The 22,010-nt window shown below is 45.8% G+C and overlaps 1 protein-coding gene across 4 annotated transcripts; it reads left to right on the forward strand.

The window, feature by feature from the left end:
- The first annotated feature begins 286 nt into the window (after positions 1-286).
- On the forward strand, positions 287-20,507 carry LOC6607657 (diacylglycerol kinase theta). Of its 4 annotated transcripts, none has more exons than XM_032720923.1 (18): positions 287-357; positions 2,943-3,804; positions 9,549-9,628; positions 9,710-9,812; positions 10,111-10,217; positions 10,283-10,367; positions 10,433-10,633; positions 11,194-12,720; positions 13,209-13,490; positions 13,547-13,976; positions 14,040-14,361; positions 14,426-14,655; positions 14,721-14,869; positions 14,991-15,266; positions 16,020-16,305; positions 16,372-16,528; positions 16,593-16,700; positions 17,613-20,507. In XM_032720923.1, the coding sequence occupies exons 2-18, from the start codon at positions 3,693-3,695 to the stop codon at positions 17,856-17,858; spliced, it is 4,701 nt and encodes a 1,566-aa protein (XP_032576814.1). In that variant the 5' UTR covers positions 287-357; positions 2,943-3,692; the 3' UTR covers positions 17,859-20,507. The 4 variants fall into 4 exon arrangements, with proteins under 4 accessions (XP_032576814.1, XP_032576815.1, XP_032576816.1 ...); XM_032720924.1 differs by having other exon boundaries at positions 14,991-15,170; XM_032720925.1 differs by lacking the exon at positions 11,194-12,720 and having other exon boundaries at positions 292-357.
- The last annotated feature ends 1,503 nt before the right edge of the window (positions 20,508-22,010 follow it).

The raw sequence follows: 22,010 nt of genomic DNA on the forward strand, positions 1-22,010 counted from the left end.
AACAAATTGTTGATTTCATTTTTATTTGGGAGGCGGGCGCCAGAGAGCATCCTGCCTGCGAACGAGAGAGAGAGCGCGACCTGGCTCTCTCCCTAACGGGAGCTCCCCAAAATTTCCCCCTGTTTGTTGTTGGGCACGCACGCACACAGGAATTCGGCGAACTCAACACACTCAGCGTCGAGCGAGAGGGCGCGATTGGCCCCACGGCGCGTGCGAGCGGGACGCAGCGAGAGCGCCAGGCGAAGCAGCGGCGAAGGCAGCGATAAAGGCGCTGCGCCGCGAGAAAGTTGCAGACCCGTCCGCAGAGCGCACCATCGTCTTCAGCGGAGCACACACAGCAGCTAGGTGTGCTCTTCCGTACGTAACGGTTGCGGATTTTCACTGGATTTCCATTTCCACACAGCCAGCACACAGGAAAATTCTCACACACTCGCAGCAGAAAAGTGCATAAAACGCGTGGAAAACTCGGGGGAAATCACGCTGAAAACTCGCGAAAAACTCGCTTTAACTCGATTGCTGTGCGTGTGAAAATTTTCCATCCGGTGAAGGAAAAAAAGTCTGAAGTGCGGCTAGAAAAGAAAAACGAATGAAAAAGCAGCATCGGCAGCAGCAGCAGTAGCAGGCAGCATTAGTGGCAGTGTGAAAATCGAATGTGCAAAATTTTGCAGCTTCAAAAATGTATGGTACATAAAATTTCTCTCTCCAAAATCGCGAGTGTGTGTGTGCGCGTGAAAATTACGTTGTCATATGTGCCAAGTGCTAAGAGTTTTCCAGGCCCCACTTTCCCAGGCGAAGCCAAAGTTTTAACAAATTAACTCCTTCGTGTGATTAGCAATGAAAATGGAAAAAGACAAGGCCACACGCACTCCGTCCAGATACATATATATTCGCATATATATACCAATCATATATATATATTCATACATATATATATATATGTGGTGGCAAGGAATCAAGCCGCGCCAGCAAAAGAAAGAAAGAAAAAAATTCTCTATCTATTGCGATTTGCTCATGCGGCCCGAAAAGAGCGAAGCGCGCAGCATTGGGTGGGAAAAGTGGGTGGTGGGTGGCAAGTACAGAGGGGGAAAGGGGTGGGGGCGTCAGTGGGCTGGGTGGGCGCCACCACGGCCCCAGTGGGTACGAAGTACGGCTGCTTTGTCTACAGTTGTAGAGTGTGTGTGTATACACAGCCTCTGAAATCTATATATCTCGCTTTTTTGGGCCCCCCATTAGCATCCATAATTTTCGTTTTTTTCTGCTGCTTGCGCCTTCCCCAGCCCAAAACAAAACAATAATTTCCCTAAGAAAAGCAAAGCCGCAAAGTTTTCATCACCCAACCCCCTAACTTGCCCCCCGTTCAACGCATTTGTTGCAAAAATATTGCTCGTTGTGATTTATCCTTAAACTTGGCCACTTTCGTTGAAACGCTCCGTCGTGGTGGAGTTGAGTTCGGGCGAGCGAGTGTGGTGGGTTCCGGAGTGCGCATGTCGCCAGGACATCGCCTGGTGGCCAGGATATATGGACACGGGAAACGGGTCCTGGACATTCCACGTCGTCAGGCTGGCTCCACACTCACAGTTGCGGTGCAAATAATAGTACCGTCAAGTCCAAGTTCACAACTCGCTGCTCAAGTTCGCAGTACTTCAAGAGTTAACAACTTCATTTATAGAATGTAAATGCCTATGTTCGTTTCAGTTCTATATATATTCCTTGATTCCATCTATAATCTGCTTTAAATCATGATAACTACTATAATTTTTTGTAGGTGCTTTCTGCGCACATAAACTATACGTTAATATCAATATTTTATAGGAAACGGGAAATCGAACTAAAAGCTGAGGGTTTTAAACAATCAGAAACTTATATCTTGTTGTCCCAATAGATAGTTATAGAATTATGAACTTAGGGCATAATTGGATGGAAAATCAATGCTAAGAATATGTTAAGTCATATATACTAAATAAGCACCAAGATCCTTGTGCTCGAGGGCCATTATGCCGACCTTAACTTTGCGTATACACACAATGCGGATTTGTGCGCCTTCCGTTAGCTATCGTTTATTGTCATCAAGTTGAAAACTTCAAGTGTCGTTACCTTTGTTTCCGTCTATTATTAGGACCTGTATGATATAATATTTGACTGGATTGTCCTTGGCCATACCCGCTGGCGGTGGGCGGCCTTTGGCTGCGAGGGGGTGGTGCTGGGAAAGTGGGTGGCGGTGGTAATTGGTTCGTCGCAGAACATGTTGCATACTTGAGGGCGCCGCAGCTATGGAAATTGATAGAATCGCTTTGGGTGGGGGAAACTGAAGCAATGCAGTTTGCTCTAGCTCCCTCTCTCACTTTCTATGCCACTCTCTCTTTCTCCTTTTCCCTGTGGCTCCCTTTCTCCTTTTCACAGCGGTACACGCTGTTGATATCATATTTTTGCCACTTCTATTATTATATTGATGTCTACTACTTTTTTATGATGCTCCAAGAATACTGGGAACTTTTTTACCCAACTCACCACGCATGACGCGTGCCTTCTCTCTCGCGCAGCCCCATCTCTCTCTCTTTCTAGCCTTCTCTTTCTCTCGCATTTCCCTGTGGAAACTCCCGCTCTTGTGGATTTTATTATCGGGAAACGTTTTCCTTTCATTTTTTGGCTCTGCTGTTTTTTTCTTTTGGGGTGTGCGGCGCCCACGTATCAGCGCAGGAAAGCGGAAAGTGGAAAAGCAAAGGAACGAGCGAAGTCGAAGAAAAACATTTTCCGAGCTGCTGCTGCTGCGACTGTTCGTTTTCGGTAGTAGTAAAGTGAAGACCGCCCGCCGAGTGAAGTGTGCCTACGTGTGTGTCCGCGACTGTGTGTGCAGTGCTATATACAAAATTCAACTGGAATCTATATATTCCAAATGGCACACAAAAATTCTAACGAGCAATTATCAATTTTATTTTGTTCAGTGCAGCGCCAGAAATTGTAAATAATTAACAGTTAAAAACTTACCACCAAAAGAAAGTTTTAAACGAAAACGCTTAACCAAACCAAAGATGCATGAATATGAATCCAAGCAAATATGATACATAGCCAATATGTATATAGAAACTAGTAAGGATAAATAAAGTTCAAAGCGAGGAATAACACCGATCCCGGCAAGCAAATGTCCGGATAAGGGAGCCGCTACCTGACCAATGGATGAAAATGCAGCCGTCGTCGCCGTCACTTTCGCCGTCGTCACTATCGCATCGCTTTTGTCAGCAGCAACAGGAAAAGTCGGAAAAGCACCAGGAGCAGCAACAGCAGCAGAAGGAGCAGCAGGATCAGAAGGAGCAGTCCTGCCACGCCCACGCCAATCGAACGCCCTCGGTCGGTACGGCAGCGCTGCCACAGCTGGCGTCGACGCCCGCACCGGCAGCAGCGGCCTAAGTTGCCCAACCGCAAGAATCCCACTTCGAAATAGCCCATCTGCACAGCAGCAGCAGGCGATATTGCAACTGCAACACATAGTGCACTCGCAGCAGCCGCGAATACTGCTCATATAACTGCAACATCGAGAGACCTTGCAGCTGCAACAGCATCCTCCAGCAGGACAACGCACAAGGAATCCACTCTACGCATAAGGCAACGGGGCATAAGGAGGCACAAGGAGGAGCAGGATAGACCGGAAGCAGAAGGACAGGAAGTGGGGCGGGCTGCGGACACAGGCAAACAAAATGGCGGATGGTGGGCATTCATTCGTGAAGAAGACATTTCATAAGCCAACATACTGTCACCACTGCTCGGATCTGCTCTGGGGCCTCATCCAGCAGGGATATATCTGCGAAGGTAAGCATAGTAATAGTACTTTACATCAATGAGATCACAGGATATCCCACTTTTCATTATTCATATTTATTGCGTATGCAATTTGATCAGAATGGCATATTACATTGGAATATCTCCGTCGAAACTTTCCCTTGAATCTTAAACAACATCTTTCTTGAAAAACTAGCAATAGTATTCCTCGATTCTACCGAATTTTAGTTCTTCCATTAGTTCTCAATTCAGTCTCAATGGCCGCAATAGAAATAAGTTGTAATTAATGAGCACTAAACAGAACCGAGAAAACGCAGCGCGCAAATCATCGAACATCTTCAACGCCAGCGGCAGATGTAAAAATACATTTCGTCTAGTTTTGAAAATACTTTTTAAATTGCCATAAACTTGGAATGGAAATGCGGCCGCTGATGTCGATGAGGATGAGGCAGTAGTGGGTACACAAACATGCACAGAATGGCGAAATATAGGAATCTTATCATGAAATGATTATTATTATTTTGGATAGTACAAGTGAAGTGTTCAAAGCACCAGTAAAATAACTTAATAACTTAATAGGTTGAAAGTATATCTTGACATTTAGAAATAAAGGTTTGCTATTGATAAAGTACTAGAGTAATGTAAATTATCCGAAGCGAAAATAAAGCAATTGGTTTGGTCCTCGCCCGACAATTGCGTTTTCCCTGTGAAACTAAACAAGTTCTCCTCGTGCATAGTGATCGGCAGACCCGACGTCATCGCCACATGACCAATGGGTCACCTACGGTTTGTGTAGATTGTACGGATCGTGTAGATCGTATAGATTGTATAGATTGTATTGTATATGTGCTCCGACAGTGGCAGCATCTAGATCTAGGGGCGGCATCATCGGGCTATTTGCGGCCGATAAGTGTGCGCGTTTGAACTTTTCCAAATTGTGCGGCTGTTGGCCGTGTCCGTCGTGACGTGAGCGGAGCGCCAACGACGTCATAGACGGTTCCGATTCGCTGTGTAGATATGGATGTGTATATGTACATATGTACTATGTGTTATTGCCATGGAAATCTATGAAACAGAGCACATCACTCGCCCAATCGGGACGATTCGGATCGAAATGAAACGCGGCAGGAGCACCAAATCGGATGCGGAATCCACCGAACTGAGGCAACCGACTCTCCCAATGGGAAGTGTGTTAGGCGCCTGGCATCATGATGAATATACTTCGCTTTTCCTCTGTGTTTATTTGTGTAATTTTGTTCTCGGGATTTGTGGCTCTGGTTGTTGCCATTATTATAATTATCGCGATTAACGCTTGCCATTTTATGCGGCCTCCGTGTTTATAGTTTTTCCACTTCGCAGCTTTTCAGTCTGTTCTTCAAAACAATTCTTATTGTCAATATTAGCACTATTAACACTCTAATTAGATGCAATGTGCTCATTCGTATTAAAATGGAACGAACGAAATATAAACCACATTACTTTGCTTCTAGTGCATAAAAAGTATTTCTGTAATAATTCATTGATCTTTTTAAGGTTTGTGATTTCCACATGAAGCACTTGCCATTACTGCAAACATATATTCTGAAATACCTGAATTGTTTTTGAAAACAAGCTACATATTCCTGAATGCCCATTTATAGCCCAAGCTGTTTACATTTTTTTGGTCTTCTTAAGCGGACCATGACTTGTTGTTCTGTGCACTTTAATGACCAGTGCGAGGGATCATAAAAGCTATCTCTAAGTGAACAAAACGAGATTCCATGACTGCACTCAGTCGCTTAGTCCACCAACATATAGCTGGCGAATTTATTGCCCGTCTGGCAGTCAAAAATGCCAAAATTTCGTATTGTTTTCTTTGCACTTGCCTATGACATTTTCAGTGCATTTTGGCAGTGTTTTAATGGCGGTCAAAACATCCGATATTTATATTGAGCAGCCATACCATATAATGTATGCGAGTGGCAAATATGAGGAGTGTGGCAAATATGTGCTGTGGGTATTGCATACCCCCGGGCGTGCCGCTACTGGGTCGCTCATCGAGCATACGCCGCGTTGGCCAGCCAAATGAAAACAGTGCAGAGGCGTCGTTTCTGAAGTGGGCAGATGATTCGAACTGCCGTCATAAATGAGTTGCATATCCAATTGGACTCTAGATGCTGGAAGCTGGAACTGCAGCTGCCCACGCACTTGGCCAGAAAAGCAAGTACCAGAAATAGAGCTCAGGCTCTCTGAATCTCGAAAGTAGGTCAAATGCGAAATGCACTCTCCAACACTGTGCAAAACACACACATATATACATACACACAGATGCAGTCCGCAGTCCGCAGGCGAATTTTCAATTGGTTTTTCAGGGGAAGCGGAGCAGCGGACTGCAACAAGAGCAGCAGGTGCGCACCCAAATCAAATTGGATGCATGACCTGCGGGCGGGGTGTGAGTGTGGGTAGTGGGTGGGTGGTTGGTTGGTTGGTTGGTTGGTTGCCTGAGCTTGGGATATCTACAAGCCGGTAGCTTGTAGCTTGTGCTTGTAGCCATGAACCATCCACCTCAATGCAAGCTGGAGCCCCAAACTCAAACCAAAGCAACCCCTTTGCCACCGATCCGGATCCGAATCTGAATCCGAGTGAGGTGCCCCTGCCGATAGCAGCGAAGGGCTAAAAGTGCGTCATCAATGGCCGCCATGGAAAATGACGACGATGCCAGCGGAACCGAAAACCAAATGGGGTGAGGGGCTGGCGTTCTTTTTTTTTTGGTATGGGGGTGATGAATGGAAGGGGGATTTGCCTTGTTAATTGCCTCGTTGTCGACGCTGTTCATTCATAACCAAAGTGAATGGAGAACAACGGGCGCAGCCACAAAGGGCAGCCCTTCGAGACGATCAAAAAATACGCTATAACATGGTTTCTATACATAATTAACAAAGCAAATATTAATCAAAAACGTATATGTTGTAAATGAAATAGAAAATATTATTACTAATTAAACACGTCAATGAAATCCCGCGAAAGTGATCTACTATATTTATGGCCATTATCAACATGTTATGTAGATGCCAAACACATCTGATTTTGCTATATCCCCTGCTCAGATAGAGTATAATAAACAGACTTTCGGGGTCGTCAGCTTGGCTGGATCATCGCACAGAACGAGGGGGAGTAGGAGAATGCGAAAGAGCGATAAAGAGGAAGGGCAATGCTGACGTTGCAGGCCAGCCGGAAAAAATCTCCAGTGGCAAGCACTTCCGACGCTAATGAAATCAAGCCAAGAACGATTAAATGTCGGTTAGCCAGGGCAAAATACAGATAAACACGGAGTGAGAGAATTGAGAAAATAGTCATTTAAAACTGGGCATACCTAGAATTATGTTGGAGGATGGGAAAACTTTCATTTCAAATATTTCAGTCACTAAAGGATTACTACAAATTAAATAAATATTACTTAGGGTGCTCCGTTCTGATATTTAAAATGCTTTCCGCGGAAAACACTTCTAATTGTGGAAAACAAGAGATTTATTTCGAAGTCATTAATTTATTTAATTTCGAATTTTAAAGCTTTGACCCACTTTTTTCGCTGTGCAAAAACATTTCGAGGATTTTGATTTATGCGTGTTTGATATGCGTCATCCAACTGTCTCTTTGCGAATGTGTTTATGTATGCGCCTATTTATTATTAAGCATGTCCAGCTATTTTTAATTCAATGAGTTCTTCTTCTTTAGCCTCCCTTCCTGTTTTCGGCATGTAAATGTGTGTGTGTATTTTGGCTACACCTCAATTGAATTGTATAACTCTCCTCTGGGCAAATATCAATTTTAATTGTGCTTCCTCTTCACGCACTACGCATGTCAACTTGTGCGTATTCAATTGTCCCTAACCTCCAACTCCCTCTGCTCCGTTTTGTCCTCCTGCTTCGTCCTTTTCCCACGCATGCATGTGTATTGGTGTGTGCTTTAAATTTGGCTTTGTGCTGCTGCTTCTTGCTCTGCTTCTTCTTCATTCTCCTTTGTTATTCTTGGATTTGTTGCTTTGGGCCAAGGGAAAAAGGAAATGCGAAGAGAAGCAAAAGTAAAAGTGTGTTGAGTTTCCAACCCAAAATTTCCCCACACACACACACACAAGGAAGGCAGACTGAAAAGCATTTCGAAAATTTCCCCATGCGTTGGCATTGCTGTTTGTCTGCTTATGCTTATCTACACAAAAAACGGTAGAAGGAGAAAGAGAGAGCGGGAGAAAGCACACAAAATTTGCTGGTATACATAATGCAGGCATGCAACAAAGTGGAAAGTACCGAAAAAGGGAAAAATACACCGATTTCAAGCGCTGACCCACAGGGCGTATACACGCTCAGCTGTTGCTTCTGCAATCCCACCGCCCAGCCACCCATCGCACGTGCAACAAAACAACAACAGTTGAAAGTAAGTCACAAGGAAAAGCCTTGGCTAGAGCGAGACAGCTGGCTGGGCGAACTACAGTTATGTTCTGCATTCGCAACTGCAGCGAGCGTCACGTTTGTCCTTCTCCGTCTCTCTTCTTCGCTCTGCTTGCACTGCTTGACGACTGCCCGCTGTTTTATTTATAAAACGGGCCAAAAACTAAAGCACATTCACGAGTTCATTCATGACGTCAGCACTGCGCCTCAGGTCAGCGGCCTAGTTTTCTGCTTTCTCTCTTTCCCAACCGCCGAACACCAAACGCAAACTACCCGCCGCCCCCTGCCACTCCCCCTTGCACACACAAAGATAATTATGCATTTACATATACACGAACGCAGCAAGTGTTTGTTTCTGTACGCCGCCCCGACTTTTGTCTTTGTGTAAATACAACTTTTACGGCGGGCTAAAAAAAGAACTATGATATCTATGTTAAGATTGCTGCACACAAAATGAGAGCATAAATGCATATGTACAGTTGTAGAAGGAGGAGAAAGTAGTGCGTTTTCATTTTTGGCTACTATCATAGAAAAAAGTCTCTTTTCTTAGGAAACACAAACTTGATCACTCATCAATGCTAATTAGTAAAACTTAAATTTGCACTGCTTTGCTCTTCCTTAAAAGTGGTTTTAATAATATAACATCATAGAAAATTATCATATTTGTTCCAAAAACATCTTATATCCTTCAGTGCAGTAAGGGTAAACATTTAGCCCAGGTGATAGGAGAAACGGGACGGATAGAGAGCGGGCTTAGCTATCTGATACGAGTGAGAGAGGGAGATAAGCAGTCGGGCTTTGTACAATGTGCCCCCCGCTCTCCCCGCGCCGCTCTACTCATGCTGGTTGCATTACCTTGGCCACTTAGCTTAGAGCTTGCCACTTGCGTTGCCCCTGCCACGCCCCCTCTGGCGCCCTGCGGGCAACTTCAATGAATGTGCCGTCGTCCGTGAACTCGGCAACTATGAATGGCATGCAGGCTACCAATGACGCGGTGACTTTGCGGTTGCACGCAGGGGTGGAGCACAATCGGGGTCCCATGGGCCCATTTAGCACACAGTTCTCTCACAGGTCTGAAAACTATCTATTAGAAATATATCAACCTTATATATAAGGATTTTTTATTTGCAATCGAGTTTTAGAAATATTTAAATGATTAAAAACCAAGTCTTGGGATGTTACGTATACGCAATTTTTGCATATTTTCCTAATATCGAAGGATATTACGTATACGAAGTGTCACACCAGCCGGTTCCCTTTCGATAAGCACTCGACATTGTGATCTTATTGAAATAACTTGTGAACTTCTGCCAGAACATTGCATAACCACCATCTCTCCTCCACTTTCAGTTTGCAACTTTATCATTCACGAACGATGTGTCAGCAGCGTGGTAACGCCCTGTTCCGGCATCGCTCCATGTATTATAAAGGTACGTAGCCGGCGGTGGAGCTCGCATTCACAATTCAGAACGAACGAATATAGCTGTCATGTGTCATTCCATTCCGCACAGAATCCCGTTGCCCATTGTTGGTCCGAGCCAACTCATCACAAGAGAAAATTCTGCACAGTTTGCCGTAAGCGATTGGATGAAACGCCAGCGGTGCATTGTTTAGGTAAGTGACAGAATATATACATCAGTCCACTGTCCTCCTTCTGTGCCCGCCCTGATAATGGGTTTCGCAGCATTCGTTTTCCGTGTCAGTCACTTCTGTTCACCTGCGATCCATTGTTCAAGCCATCAAGCGCATCTGTTCTATATGGACACATGCTTTAACCCCATGGCATACCAATTTTCAAATGGTGTTGCCATAAAAGTATGCTACGTTCCAAGTCACATCGGATCGCAACAGTTCACTCTAGTCAGCTAATATATACATATACATATCTAATAATATACATATCTATCCGCAGTCTGCGAATATTTCGCGCATATTGAGTGCCAAGATTTTGCCGTGCCCGATTGCACCGAGAATGCCACGTATGTGCCGGGCAAGGAGCTGCTTAATGTGAAGCATCAGGTGAGTGCAATCGCCACGCTGGTGAGGATCAGCAATGTATAATCGAGTATATCGTCCAATTACAGCATCACTGGCGAGAGGGCAATCTTCCATCAACGTCCAAATGCGCTTACTGCAAGAAAACCTGTTGGTCCTCGGAATGTCTCACTGGTAGATAACTTTAATTAAACAATCATTACTATGTTTATGTATTAATGTTTAAACTTTATTAACAGGCTATCGTTGCGAGTGGTGCGGCATGACGACCCATGCCGGATGTCGCATGTACCTGCCAACCGAATGTAATTTTGGTATTCTACAACCTATCTACTTACCTCCGCACTCAGTCTCGATTCCGCGCACCGAGGTGCCCATCGAGGCCATCATCGGCGTCCAGGTCAAATCGAAGACTTCGCTCGTGCGCGACTACTCGTGTCGTAAGTACAGAGTCCTGATCCGGCAGGATATGCTGCCATTCCAGATTTGTCTGGCCTTATCAAAACCAAAATCAGCCATCCTAATCAGCCAGATCCTACACTGAGAATAGTTATGATGCTCGTATCCTTAATCATATCATATCAAGGTGCCTTTATTTCTCAGTGTAGCCTGGTGCACTCACCCTCTATAGCGATGTAGCAATACTCACCCACTCCCCCAAAAAGTTGCTATCGATGTTGTGTTGTGTGCACACTCCGATCACTGAAAAATAGAAACCAATCCTAAAACAAGTACAAGAACTCCAAAGATCAGATACCACATCGCTCCAGCTCATTCAGATCATGGCAGACCATCACTCTATCTATCTATCACTCTACCAATCAATCCCACCGACGATTTTCCTCGATTCTCCCAATACTTTTTTGATTTTTGATTTAGTTTTCGTTGTGTTTTTTCTTTTCTTTTCTTTTTCTCTTTTGGGTTTTATGGATGCGTTTTATATACGTTTTCCGTTGATTGATGATGTGTCTATCTATGTGTGTGTGGGCGCCACCGGCAGCCAGTCCGGATTTGAGCTGCCCGATTCCGGGCGCCGGATCGGGTTCGCTGACGAGCCTGGGCCTGAAGGAGCTGCTCGAGCTCCACAGGCAAAGGCTTGAGCAATCGAAACAACATTTTCTCCTTTCCACGCCGCCCACGCCCACCTCCTGTGGCTCCATCTCACTGTGCCACTCTCCGACGCCCTCCTCGCTGACAGTCGGCGAGACGAGCAACGAGGCGGAGCAAGATCGGGAGCGGGACCAGGATCAGCCTGAGGAGGAGCCCGAGGAGGAGAACACGGAGCAGGACAGCGCCCTGCAGCTAACCACCTCCACGTCGAATGTGATTGGTAATCTTCAGAAGTCGCCCTCGGCCAACTCCTCGCTGCACCTGCTCTACACGAATCTTTTTCGGAAACTTGGCCAGGGCAAGCGGAGGCGGAAAAGGGGCATCAGCAGCGGTGGCCTCTCGCCCAGCGAAGATGAAGACGATGTGGACGGCGGTGTCTGTGATATAAGCGGTGGCGATCTGAGCGATGATTACGACCACTGCGACGTCGCCCTGCGGCGAAGATCCCTGCGCAGCCGGCAGCCGCGGGACGTCAGCGAGACGGACTACCACGGGGATGCCGAGGCGGAGGCGGAGGGCGATACTGTGCCGAGGGAAAGCTGCTACGAGACCTCGGACACGGGCGGCGAGCTGACCAATACCGATGACCTCGACAGCAGCCTCAATCTGATCAGCAACCTTAGCTATAATAGTACTAATAATAGCAATGCCTTCAATGTTCCTGGCGGAGCAACTGCACCCGCCACCAGCAACATCGCCACCACCAGCACCACTGCCCCGGGAAAGTCCGGGCACGCCTTGAGCGTCCAGGGCGGACGCCAGCAACCCAAGACTGGGGCTCTGGCCCAAATTAAACCCAAGCCCAAACCCATACTCATGCCCAAGCACAAGGCGCAGGGCAAGGGCGGCTCCCTCAGCTCTCCGCTGTCCAACTCCAATTCGAGTGACTGCTCCTCGGCATCGCCCTCTGCCCCGGCCACGCTGCTGCAGCTGTCGCCGGTGGGCAGGAGCAAGTCCTTCCAGGAGTCGGCGGCCATAACGGCTGTGTCGCGTTATAAGAAGTACGGACGCGGCTTGTTCCAGCGCCGACGCTCGAAGAGATCGCCCAAGAATGCGGTCGGTGTGGGCGGCAAAAGCAACTACAGCCTGGACAGGCTGTCGCAGAATATCGAGATCACCATCCAGGACGAGGATGGCAACTTCCATCCGTACGACGACAACTATCACATGCTGGCCGGGCGACTGGACGCCACCGATGTGGACGACGATGTTGGCTTCGATGATCTCTACCTGGACGACCGGCCGAGCGGGGCCAGTGATGATGTGGCTTTTGCCGGCGACATCAGCGACGGCGGGGCCAGCAGTCGATCGAGGGCCAGTGACGCCAGCGATGGTCATGTCCTGGGGCGGCTGCTCCGCCAGGTGCGGCAGGGCCTCTCCGTCGGCTGGCGCAAGCCGCGCTACCAGAAGCGCAGAGGTGACTAGCCAACCGTACTCCTTTCACTTCTTTCTCTGTCTTTGTCTTTGTCTCAGTCCTGCTAACCGAAAGGATCTGGGTTTTATAAAGGACCTCAGTATGCGCTAACCACTCTGTTTTGGTTTTTGTTTTGGTTGACCCGTCCCCGTTTTCTGTTCAACCACTTGGCCATAACCCACTAATCGCTAACCATCGAGCCACTAATCATCCGCACCATTCCGCCCCACATTGCAATGCCACTAATCATTAACACCGACATAACCGCATGATAAATACTCGGAAGGATATGTATTAAATCTATATATTTAAGACAGAAAATTGCATTTAAAACTAATTAATCATTTAAAAAAAGAACTTGTTTAATGCACATTTTTCCGAACGTAACTAAGTATCTAACACCAGGCCAAGGCCGCTTTTGTTGCTACTAAACAATGTCTGTCCCAGTGAGGATCTGACCAGGTACTAACCCCCATCTCTGTGATCCCCAGCACGCAGCATATCCGAGGAGTTCAGCAGCGGCGACACACCCCGTTTCAAGGACGAAGAGTCGGCCAGCAAGGCCGAATCGGGACATGGACCCAGCAGCGGTGGTGCAGGTGGAGGAGCCGGAAGTGGCGGTGCTGGAGGCTCATCCGCAGCTGGTGCATCGGCATCGGCTGCCGGTGGTTCCTCCGGGCACTATAGACCCGACTCCGGTTCCGGCCACAAGTCGGATAAGTCGGAGAAGGATCGTGAGAAGAAGGAGAAGGAGCGCGAGGAAAAGGATATAGGTGCGAATGGAGTCTGAAAAATGAGAACTTCAAACTTTAACTTTTCTATCCCACAGAGATGATCAAGGTGTTCGATGGCAACAACTCATTCCGACGCCAGCAGTACCGTGTGATCATCGTGCAGCGCACCTATACGCTGGAGCAGCTGCTGACCACCGCGCTGCGGGCATTCCACATTACACGCGACCCGCAGGCCTTCTATCTGACCGATCTGTATGCACCCGCCGGCATGGAGGACACTCCGATGCTCGATCCCACCCCCGTGCTCAACCTGGTGCACCTGGAGGGCAAGCGACCGGCCATATACCTCCGGTTCCATGACCGTGACCGTGGCCATGTGCGCGTTTACCCCGGCAAGCTGCAGTGCTCGATGCTGGAGGATCCCTATGTCAGCGTTCCTGTAGATAATAGCACAGTTATTAAGGATTTGATACGCGATGCCCTGGACAAGTTCGGGCTGCAGGATAACCAGATACAGGACTACAGGTAAGTTGTACATTGGCAATCGATTTTAAACCATCAATAACCCATATCCCCAATCTTCGTCAGGTGCTCGGAAGTGTTGCTCGATCGCGGCGTGACCGAACGCATTTTGTCGTGGAACGAAAGGCCCTGGGATATTATGAAGCAGCTGGGCAAGGACTCCATCCGACAGATGGAGCTCATGCGGTTCTACATGCAGCACAAGCAGGATCCGCATGGTCCCAATATCGCGCTGTTCGTGGGCAATCTGCCCACCGGTCTCTCGCAGCGCAACTACGAGCAGATCCTCAACAAGTACGTAACCGACGAGAACAAGTTTATTAGCATCGGACCCATCTACTACGAGTATGGCTCAGTGGTGCTCACCTTTGAGGACTCCATGAAGGCGGTGGGTATCTCAAAATATAGCAATGCCTAAGTGGAACATAACTTATGGGATGTATTACCTGCAGGTTCGAGCCTTCTACAATCTTCGCGAGACCATAATCGAGGACAAGAAACTGCTGGTTCTGCTCCTGCCGAACATCGAGCCCAGCATGGTTCCCTCGGATGTGAGACCGCTGTTGGTCTTTGTCAATGTTAAGTCCGGTGGCTGCCAGGGATTGGAGCTGATCTCCAGCTTCAGGAAACTGCTGAATCCCTACCAGGTATTCGATCTGGATAATGGCGGTCCTTTGCCTGGGTACGTTTAACTCAAACACCTGTTTGTGATTCACCCACTTATCTTTGATTCTATCATGATCTTAGCTTGTATGTATTCCGGCAAATAACCAACTACAAAATTCTGGTTTGCGGCGGAGATGGCACCATTGGTTGGGTGCTACAGTGCCTGGACAATGTAGGCCAGGACTCGGAGTGCTCCAGCCCACCTTGCGCCATTGTTCCACTGGGAACAGGTAAGTGACAGCTGCATGATCCTCCTTTAAAACCAGATGTAGTTGTATAATTTTTAAATTCCTATGCATTACATCAAGTATATTAAAATTCCTTAACTTCTTCCATCTAAATCCTCTCAAGGCAACGACTTGGCTCGCGTTTTGTGCTGGGGCTCCGGCTACACCGGCGGTGAGGATCCGTTGAATCTGCTCCGCGACGTCATCGAGGCGGAGGAGATACGGCTGGACCGCTGGACGGTTGTCTTCCATCCGGAGGACAAGCCCGAAGAGCCGGCCATGAAGGCGCCCTCGCAAACAACCGGTAAGAAGAAGAAGGCACACCAAGCACACCTATCGCAATCGCAACAAACCAATCAGCATCATCAATTACCGGCTCTGACATCGAGTGATATATCAGGTCATTTGGTGTTTTCAAAACTTCGTTCGTGTGTTCTTTCTCTACGTTACATACTCGTAAACCCGTCTAGTGTCTAACCCTTGAAGTATCCGTTCCAGTACCTGTCCCAGTCCTTGACCACGCCCGAACCTTATATTTTGTGTTGTGATTAAACCTGTGCTTTGACTAAATACCGGATTCGGCTGTAATATTCCGCCTATTACACTCAAATCCAAAATATAGATACTCATATTCAAGGCTGTACAAATGTAGCATATGTACATTTTTAAAAGCTATCTTTAACTAACTGGTTTTTGATAGATGTATCCAAACTTTATCTGGTAATACTTTGTAGTTACAGGAACAAAGATCCGCTATAGAAGTTTAATAGCAAATATTTTTTTGTTAACTCTCAAGATATAGAAGTCGTACGTCCTTACAGTGCACTAAAATAAAGTCTCTTCCTAAGATAACCCCAAAAAAAAACCCCCTTATGTAAACCACTAGCCTAGTTTGGTATCTGATGAGAAATGCTGTTTAGTTTCGATGTGTAAAATATCCTTGTAGGGATTTGCATGTCACAAACTTCTAGAAAGGTAAGCTAAACACCAATCAGCTCAGACACTACAAGGTTCAACCATTAATTAGGTAAATTAAGCCATGCATATTATACACCTCGATGTTGTCAGTTAAATATTTGGTGTCCTGTGTCGATGTTTAATCCAAGTAATATGTAAATTGGAGATGACTAAACGATCTTGGCGTTCCATTCAGGTGGTGCCCAAAACGAGGATAACTCTCAGATCTTCGTGATGAACAACTACTTTGGCATTGGAATAGATGCGGACCTCTGCCTGGACTTCCACAATGCGCGTGAAGAGAATCCCAATCAGTTCAATTCGCGACTGCGCAACAAGGGCTACTACGTCAAGATGGGACTGCGCAAGATCGTGGGTCGCAAGGCTGTCAAGGATTTGCAAAAGGAACTGCGCCTGGAGGTCGATGGCAAGATTGTCGAACTGCCACCCGTCGATGGCATCATTATCTTGAACATTTTAAGGTATATATCAAGTCTTTTATATAATGTAACATTCCATGGAATGCAACCTAATCAACCATTTTTCAGCTGGGGCAGCGGTGCCAATCCCTGGGGTCCCGACAAGGACGACCAGTTCTCAACGCCCAACCATTACGATGGAATGTTGGAGGTGGTCGGTGTGACGGGAGTAGTTCACTTGGGTCAAATCCAATCCGGAATTCGTACGGCCATGCGCATAGCTCAGGTAAGCACAAAACCTTTTGATTCGATTAGATACCATATCATTAATTTATGAACTTTAACTCCAGGGTGGTCACATCAAGATACATTTGAACACCGATATGCCCGTCCAGGTGGACGGTGAGCCCTGGATTCAGAGTCCCGGCGATGTGGTCGTCCTAAAGTCGGCCCTCAAGGTAAGTGGCTTCCTTCGGATTTGGCCTTCACTTAGCCGATTCCCTGCATGTATCTGATGTTTCTTTGTTCTATGGCATGCTGGCTTCTTAAAAGATATCCTCATTTCATACTTAAGTTAACACAGACAAAACATCTACGTTCACGTCTAAAATAAAAGCTTTTCTTACCTATTTATTGAATATTTCGAGGGCAACACATTTAAGTTTCGTTTTATTTCAATTATTACACCCCTTAACAAGAACTAACTTAGTGAAAAACCACAGAGCATACATGACAGTTGAAATTTAGTTATAAGTAATACATATAGGCACGGGAAAAGAAACCGAAATTGGGATATAATACTAGGATTGCCTGTTGTTTTATTTCCATTAGTGCAATAAAGACGAAGAGTAATTGTTAATAACCAAAATATGATGGCAATCGGTACTAATAATTACTCCAAGACTCAGAGCTTTAATAGTTAGTTAAATTTATAATTGCTACTGAAAACGATCTTATATTACTAATTAAAACGGATCCGATTGTCATCGAACTTGAAACAATGTAACATTTTGTCTGCGTGTGCGTTGGATATGCGTGTTTTGTATGTTAACTTTGTAATTTGTCCCTTGGTAAATCCCGTCCCTTGTGTCGTAATTAATTAATAGAGCACACACCAATTGAAACACCCCGAGCCACCCCCTCTAACCATGTAAAATAGCCACGTTTTTTTTTGCATTTTTCATTTGTTGATGACAGCTCAAAAGAAAAAAAAAAAGATATATATATATTGAAAAATAATAATTGAAAAACTAATGAAATCGGCAAGAGAAGGACTGTATGTAGCGTTCTAAATTTTTCTCTGTTTGATGTGCGTGTGCCTGTGTGTATGTCGGATTTGACCATGTGTGTGTTTTACGCTATATATTTAGGCCACCATGCTGAAGAAAACGAAGAGTAAGCGCCGCCTCACGGAGCCTCATATCTCGCCGGCGGTTCTGAGTCTTTCAGTGGCTCAACAGGGATCGGGATCGGGATCCGTGTCGGTATCGGGATCCCCGCAGTCCCAGTCGCAGCAGCAACTGCAGCAGCAGCAACAACAGCAGCAGCAGCAGCTGGCCGAGAATGGGGAAAAGGAGGCTTCGATGACTCTACCTGCCGGCTTTGGCAGCACCTAGAGCTTGGCTACCGGCCTGCGATATTGGTTCTCCTGTTTCAACCCATAAAACCAGATAGTCAGATAACTCTATAATCAAACCATCAGAAAAGTGACCCATAACAGATCAGCAGAGAAAGTGGCCAAATTGTAACCGAAAATCGAATATTTAAACAAGAGCAAAACTCCAATGCGCAACCAAATTAAAGTTTATCTTCCAAAGGCGAGAAATAGCATTAACAAGCAAACAAAAAGTAAAAATTTAAAGTAAAAACTTAAAACAAATAGCTGTAAATAAAAGTTGGTTCTGTTAAGCTCTAAGTACTTTGAACCACCACCCAAGATGAAACACACACCACCCACCAACCAACCAACCAAAGAACCACCCACTGCACAAGAAAACTGTGACCACCGCTGTTGAACTTGAACTTAGCCAACTGAAGCCACCACTATCCACCTCAGTACACCACACCACACCAAGCCACACGAACACACTACACCGCAAGCCACAGCGCCTAGAAGTTGTCTACAACATTTTTGATTAATTTATATGCGATAATTTTCTTTGATTTCCCCGCTTGGAGGAACTTGATCGAATTTTGTTCCATTTCCGTTTCCGTTCCGTTTCTCAACTGCAAGCTTTCGTAATCCATCATTCAGTATCGAAATATCTATAACCGAAACCATTTTGTTGATTGACTTCCGTTGCATTTTGCCTGATTTCTCAGCTAGCTTTTGAAGCACTTATAACGAATCTAAGCTAAGGCAAAAGAAATTTATTTCCCTTACGTTAACGATCTATTTTCTTACTCTCTTTTTCTCTCCAACCGAAATGAAAATACACAAATTCACACGAATACCAAACAAATGCTACAACTTAAATCTATAAAAAATAATTTCTTAACTAATTAATGCACCGGACGCTTTGAACTTTAAATTTCGAATTTTCTCTATCTCTATCTAAATACCACCGTTAAAAATGTCAAATGAATACCGTTAACCGCAGGCCACCATGTTGAAAAAGAACAAGCTGAAAATGAAACGCCGGAACACGGAACCCACCATGATGGCGGCCGGCTCGGCCGCCCCCCCTATGTCCCTGGCCCTACCGCCCAGCGTTGGCGAAGTGGGCGTGGCTGGGGAGGGCGCCGAGGGCGACGGCGGTACGAACAACACGGATTTCTGAATATGGTACAGCGAGCGTCTGATTTAACGTGCTAATTCCAGCGCAGAACCAAACTGCATCCCACACCCCACACAGACCACAGACCCACCCACCCGCGAAAAGCCCACCCGATCCCCCCACCCAATAGCAAAAGCAGCAGCAGAAGAAGCAAAAGGAGCAGGAGCAGAAGCTAAAGAAGAAGCCACTAGCCATCTCAGTCCAACACTGAACACCAAAGACCACAGAAACCAAAGAGCTGGCAACTCGAAAATCAAAAGCTGTAATCAAAATTACTTGTATAAAGTGTCCAGTCCACAGTATTAGATCGGATTAGATGAAGATGATCAGTTAAGCAGCTCGCGAACCCGGCCGCCTTTCCACGGTCTGAAATCAGTACGTTAAACTCAAACAGCTCGAACCAACACTGTCCGCCCGCCATTTGCATTTCGTACAGTGTAGAAAGCATTAAGATGCGCAGCGGGCAGACATGAAACTAAGCCAACTCAAATGTTAAACAATAGAGGGTATTTATAGTAAAAAAAAGAGATTTAATTCAAAAGCACTCAGCAATAGTCTGGCCAAGTTGTATCAAATTCAAGTTCAATTATGTTCCTTCTCGTTTTGTTCCTATGTAAGCGACAGCAGAAACCGATTAGTGATACCGTTAAACAGAAAGAAGCGCAAGCAGTAGTGAAAAAGAAACAGGGAGAATGAAACAGAAAACAAAAAGAAGGAGTAAAGCTAAAGCTAGAGAAACCCAAGAAAACAAAACAAAAAGTACAAAATTGTTGAAAATTGTTTGTTATAACTAAATGAAATCGCGTAAAACCAAGTAAGCACACCCGAACTACGACAAACGAAATGAAATCGAAAAAGTAAAGCTATGTATTACCAAATAGCTAAATAATGTTGTGTTCCAGCGAACCCTAGTGTTCCGAAACCAACGTGAAAAGGATAAAAAAAAAAACCCAGCCAGGTCAAGACACAAACGTACAGCAGATGCGGGAAAATTTATACGAAACTTTTTTATGTTGTGGATCGATTCGAAACGCGATATTGAAACTTTTGAGTGGGGAAAAAGCAGCAAATTGCATAGTTGGCTAACTACTAATTGGGACGAATAAATTGGAATCCACAGGCGGGCCTAGCTCGTCCTGTGCGCCATTGAATTAAATGGGAAAAACACCTTTGGATTGTGCAATTGGTATGAATTTTCTCCGCTGCTGTGCGTCCACCAAAAGAAAGAGGAAAGTGAAAAACCACGAGAAATAGGAAAATGCATTTTTCGAGCGTAGGCAATGGCATCGCAAGTATTTTACCTGCATTTGTCTAAAACAAGAAACAAAAAATGAAAGAAAAAACCAAAAACAACCAACTTATTTTGGATATCAAATCCGCCTAGAGGAATGAGAAGAGTACAGAGGAGACACAAAATCCGAAAAACTACAATTTCAACTTTAAAACGCTTATAAAGAAAACAATTTTTGAAAGTTTTATAACTAATTTTACATTATGTCTTATGTGAACGACACACCACACGCCTCATGTTACTGCCAACTATGTATTTATGTAGTGCCAGTACCAGGAGCAGTTGAGTATCGCCGGCCAGGGAAGGGTCGAGTGCGGATCCCTTGCCCCAGCGGCTATTCGCCTGCGCACTCGGCCCATCCCTGGCACACTACACGAAGCGACGGCGTGGCCCAGTTGGGTGCGGGAATAGCCGGATCCGGCATCAAAAACCGGATAAACCATTGAGCGCGGGACGCACTCGGCTGCAGGTCCGCCGCCCAAACAAGGTCACACCGAGAGGCACACGTCCACGAACAGACCAGAGTTCTTCCCGCAATCCATCAGACACGCACTGCCATGGAAAGGTCACGGAAATCGCATGGCAGTGCTCACCAAAATCCAAATCCAAGCCCAATCCGTCCCTGGTCTCGCCCCCTGCGAATCCGCATGCGGATTTGTGGGGGTGGGGTATGGGGCGGCTGGGTGGGAGTTTGATCTTAACACAAACACGAAACCAAACCAAACACCACCACCCTTTGCGTTCGGCAAATCACCTCCGGCTGCGATTAAGGGGCTCAGTGCCAGGGGTTAATCGGAGCACACTCGACCGATTTCCGTGACATACGTCTCTAGCCAAATCCGGCAGAGATCGGAGGGCGCGCCCGACGCCACCAGTCGTGGGCTATGCAATGGATTGAACGAAACATGCGCCAGAGCCAATTTTTATATTTGACCATTAAGAAAAACCTATGATTTTGCTTTACGATTCGACCCACTATCATCCCAGATTGCGTAGCCCCCGGCGTCGTTGGCGACGCGGCGTCGTCATCCGGACCATCCTCCAGCACGCCTTCCAAAATTGGCGTTCACTGGATCGATTAGCCCCCAGCAAATTGAATTGCAGCCCGCAGGAGATTTGGTTATTATCGCCTCATTTCGTACAAAGAGAAACCGCAACAAGGAAACACTGCACATCGTTTTTTACACCCTTGCGTTATGTTTTTTGAATGTATTTAAAAACAAAATGAATACACACAAAACACTGAAAAAACCAAAAATAGAATGTAAGTTTAAATAATATGCTATTCAAAGAAATCCAAAACATGATTACCCATAAAACAAAAAAAAAACGCAAAAACTAAAAATACTAATTATAGTACATACATTGATGTAGTGTTAATTGTAAGATCCCAGGAAATTGTTTCATGAATGCCAGAAAACAGAAAACCGATACCAAACTCCAAGCAGTCGTAGATGCAGATACAGTATCGATGAGATTCAGCTGCAAAGCCCGTAAATGTACAAGTAACTATTTTTCTCTATACCAAAAGTAAATCTCCACCATTTTTGCTCCACATTTAAGAAACAAACTCGGTGCAGGCAAAGATTGAATTTAGACGCAAAAATACAGCGATCAGGGGCTAAATGCCATGCGATCAAGAAATTTTTAATTGAATTGTAACAGACTACGCAAGCAAATACGGAATTTAATATTAAATG

This window comes from Drosophila sechellia, chromosome 3R (genome assembly GCF_004382195.2).
Source record: "Drosophila sechellia strain sech25 chromosome 3R, ASM438219v1, whole genome shotgun sequence".
NCBI lineage: Eukaryota > Metazoa > Arthropoda > Insecta > Diptera > Drosophilidae > Drosophila > Drosophila sechellia.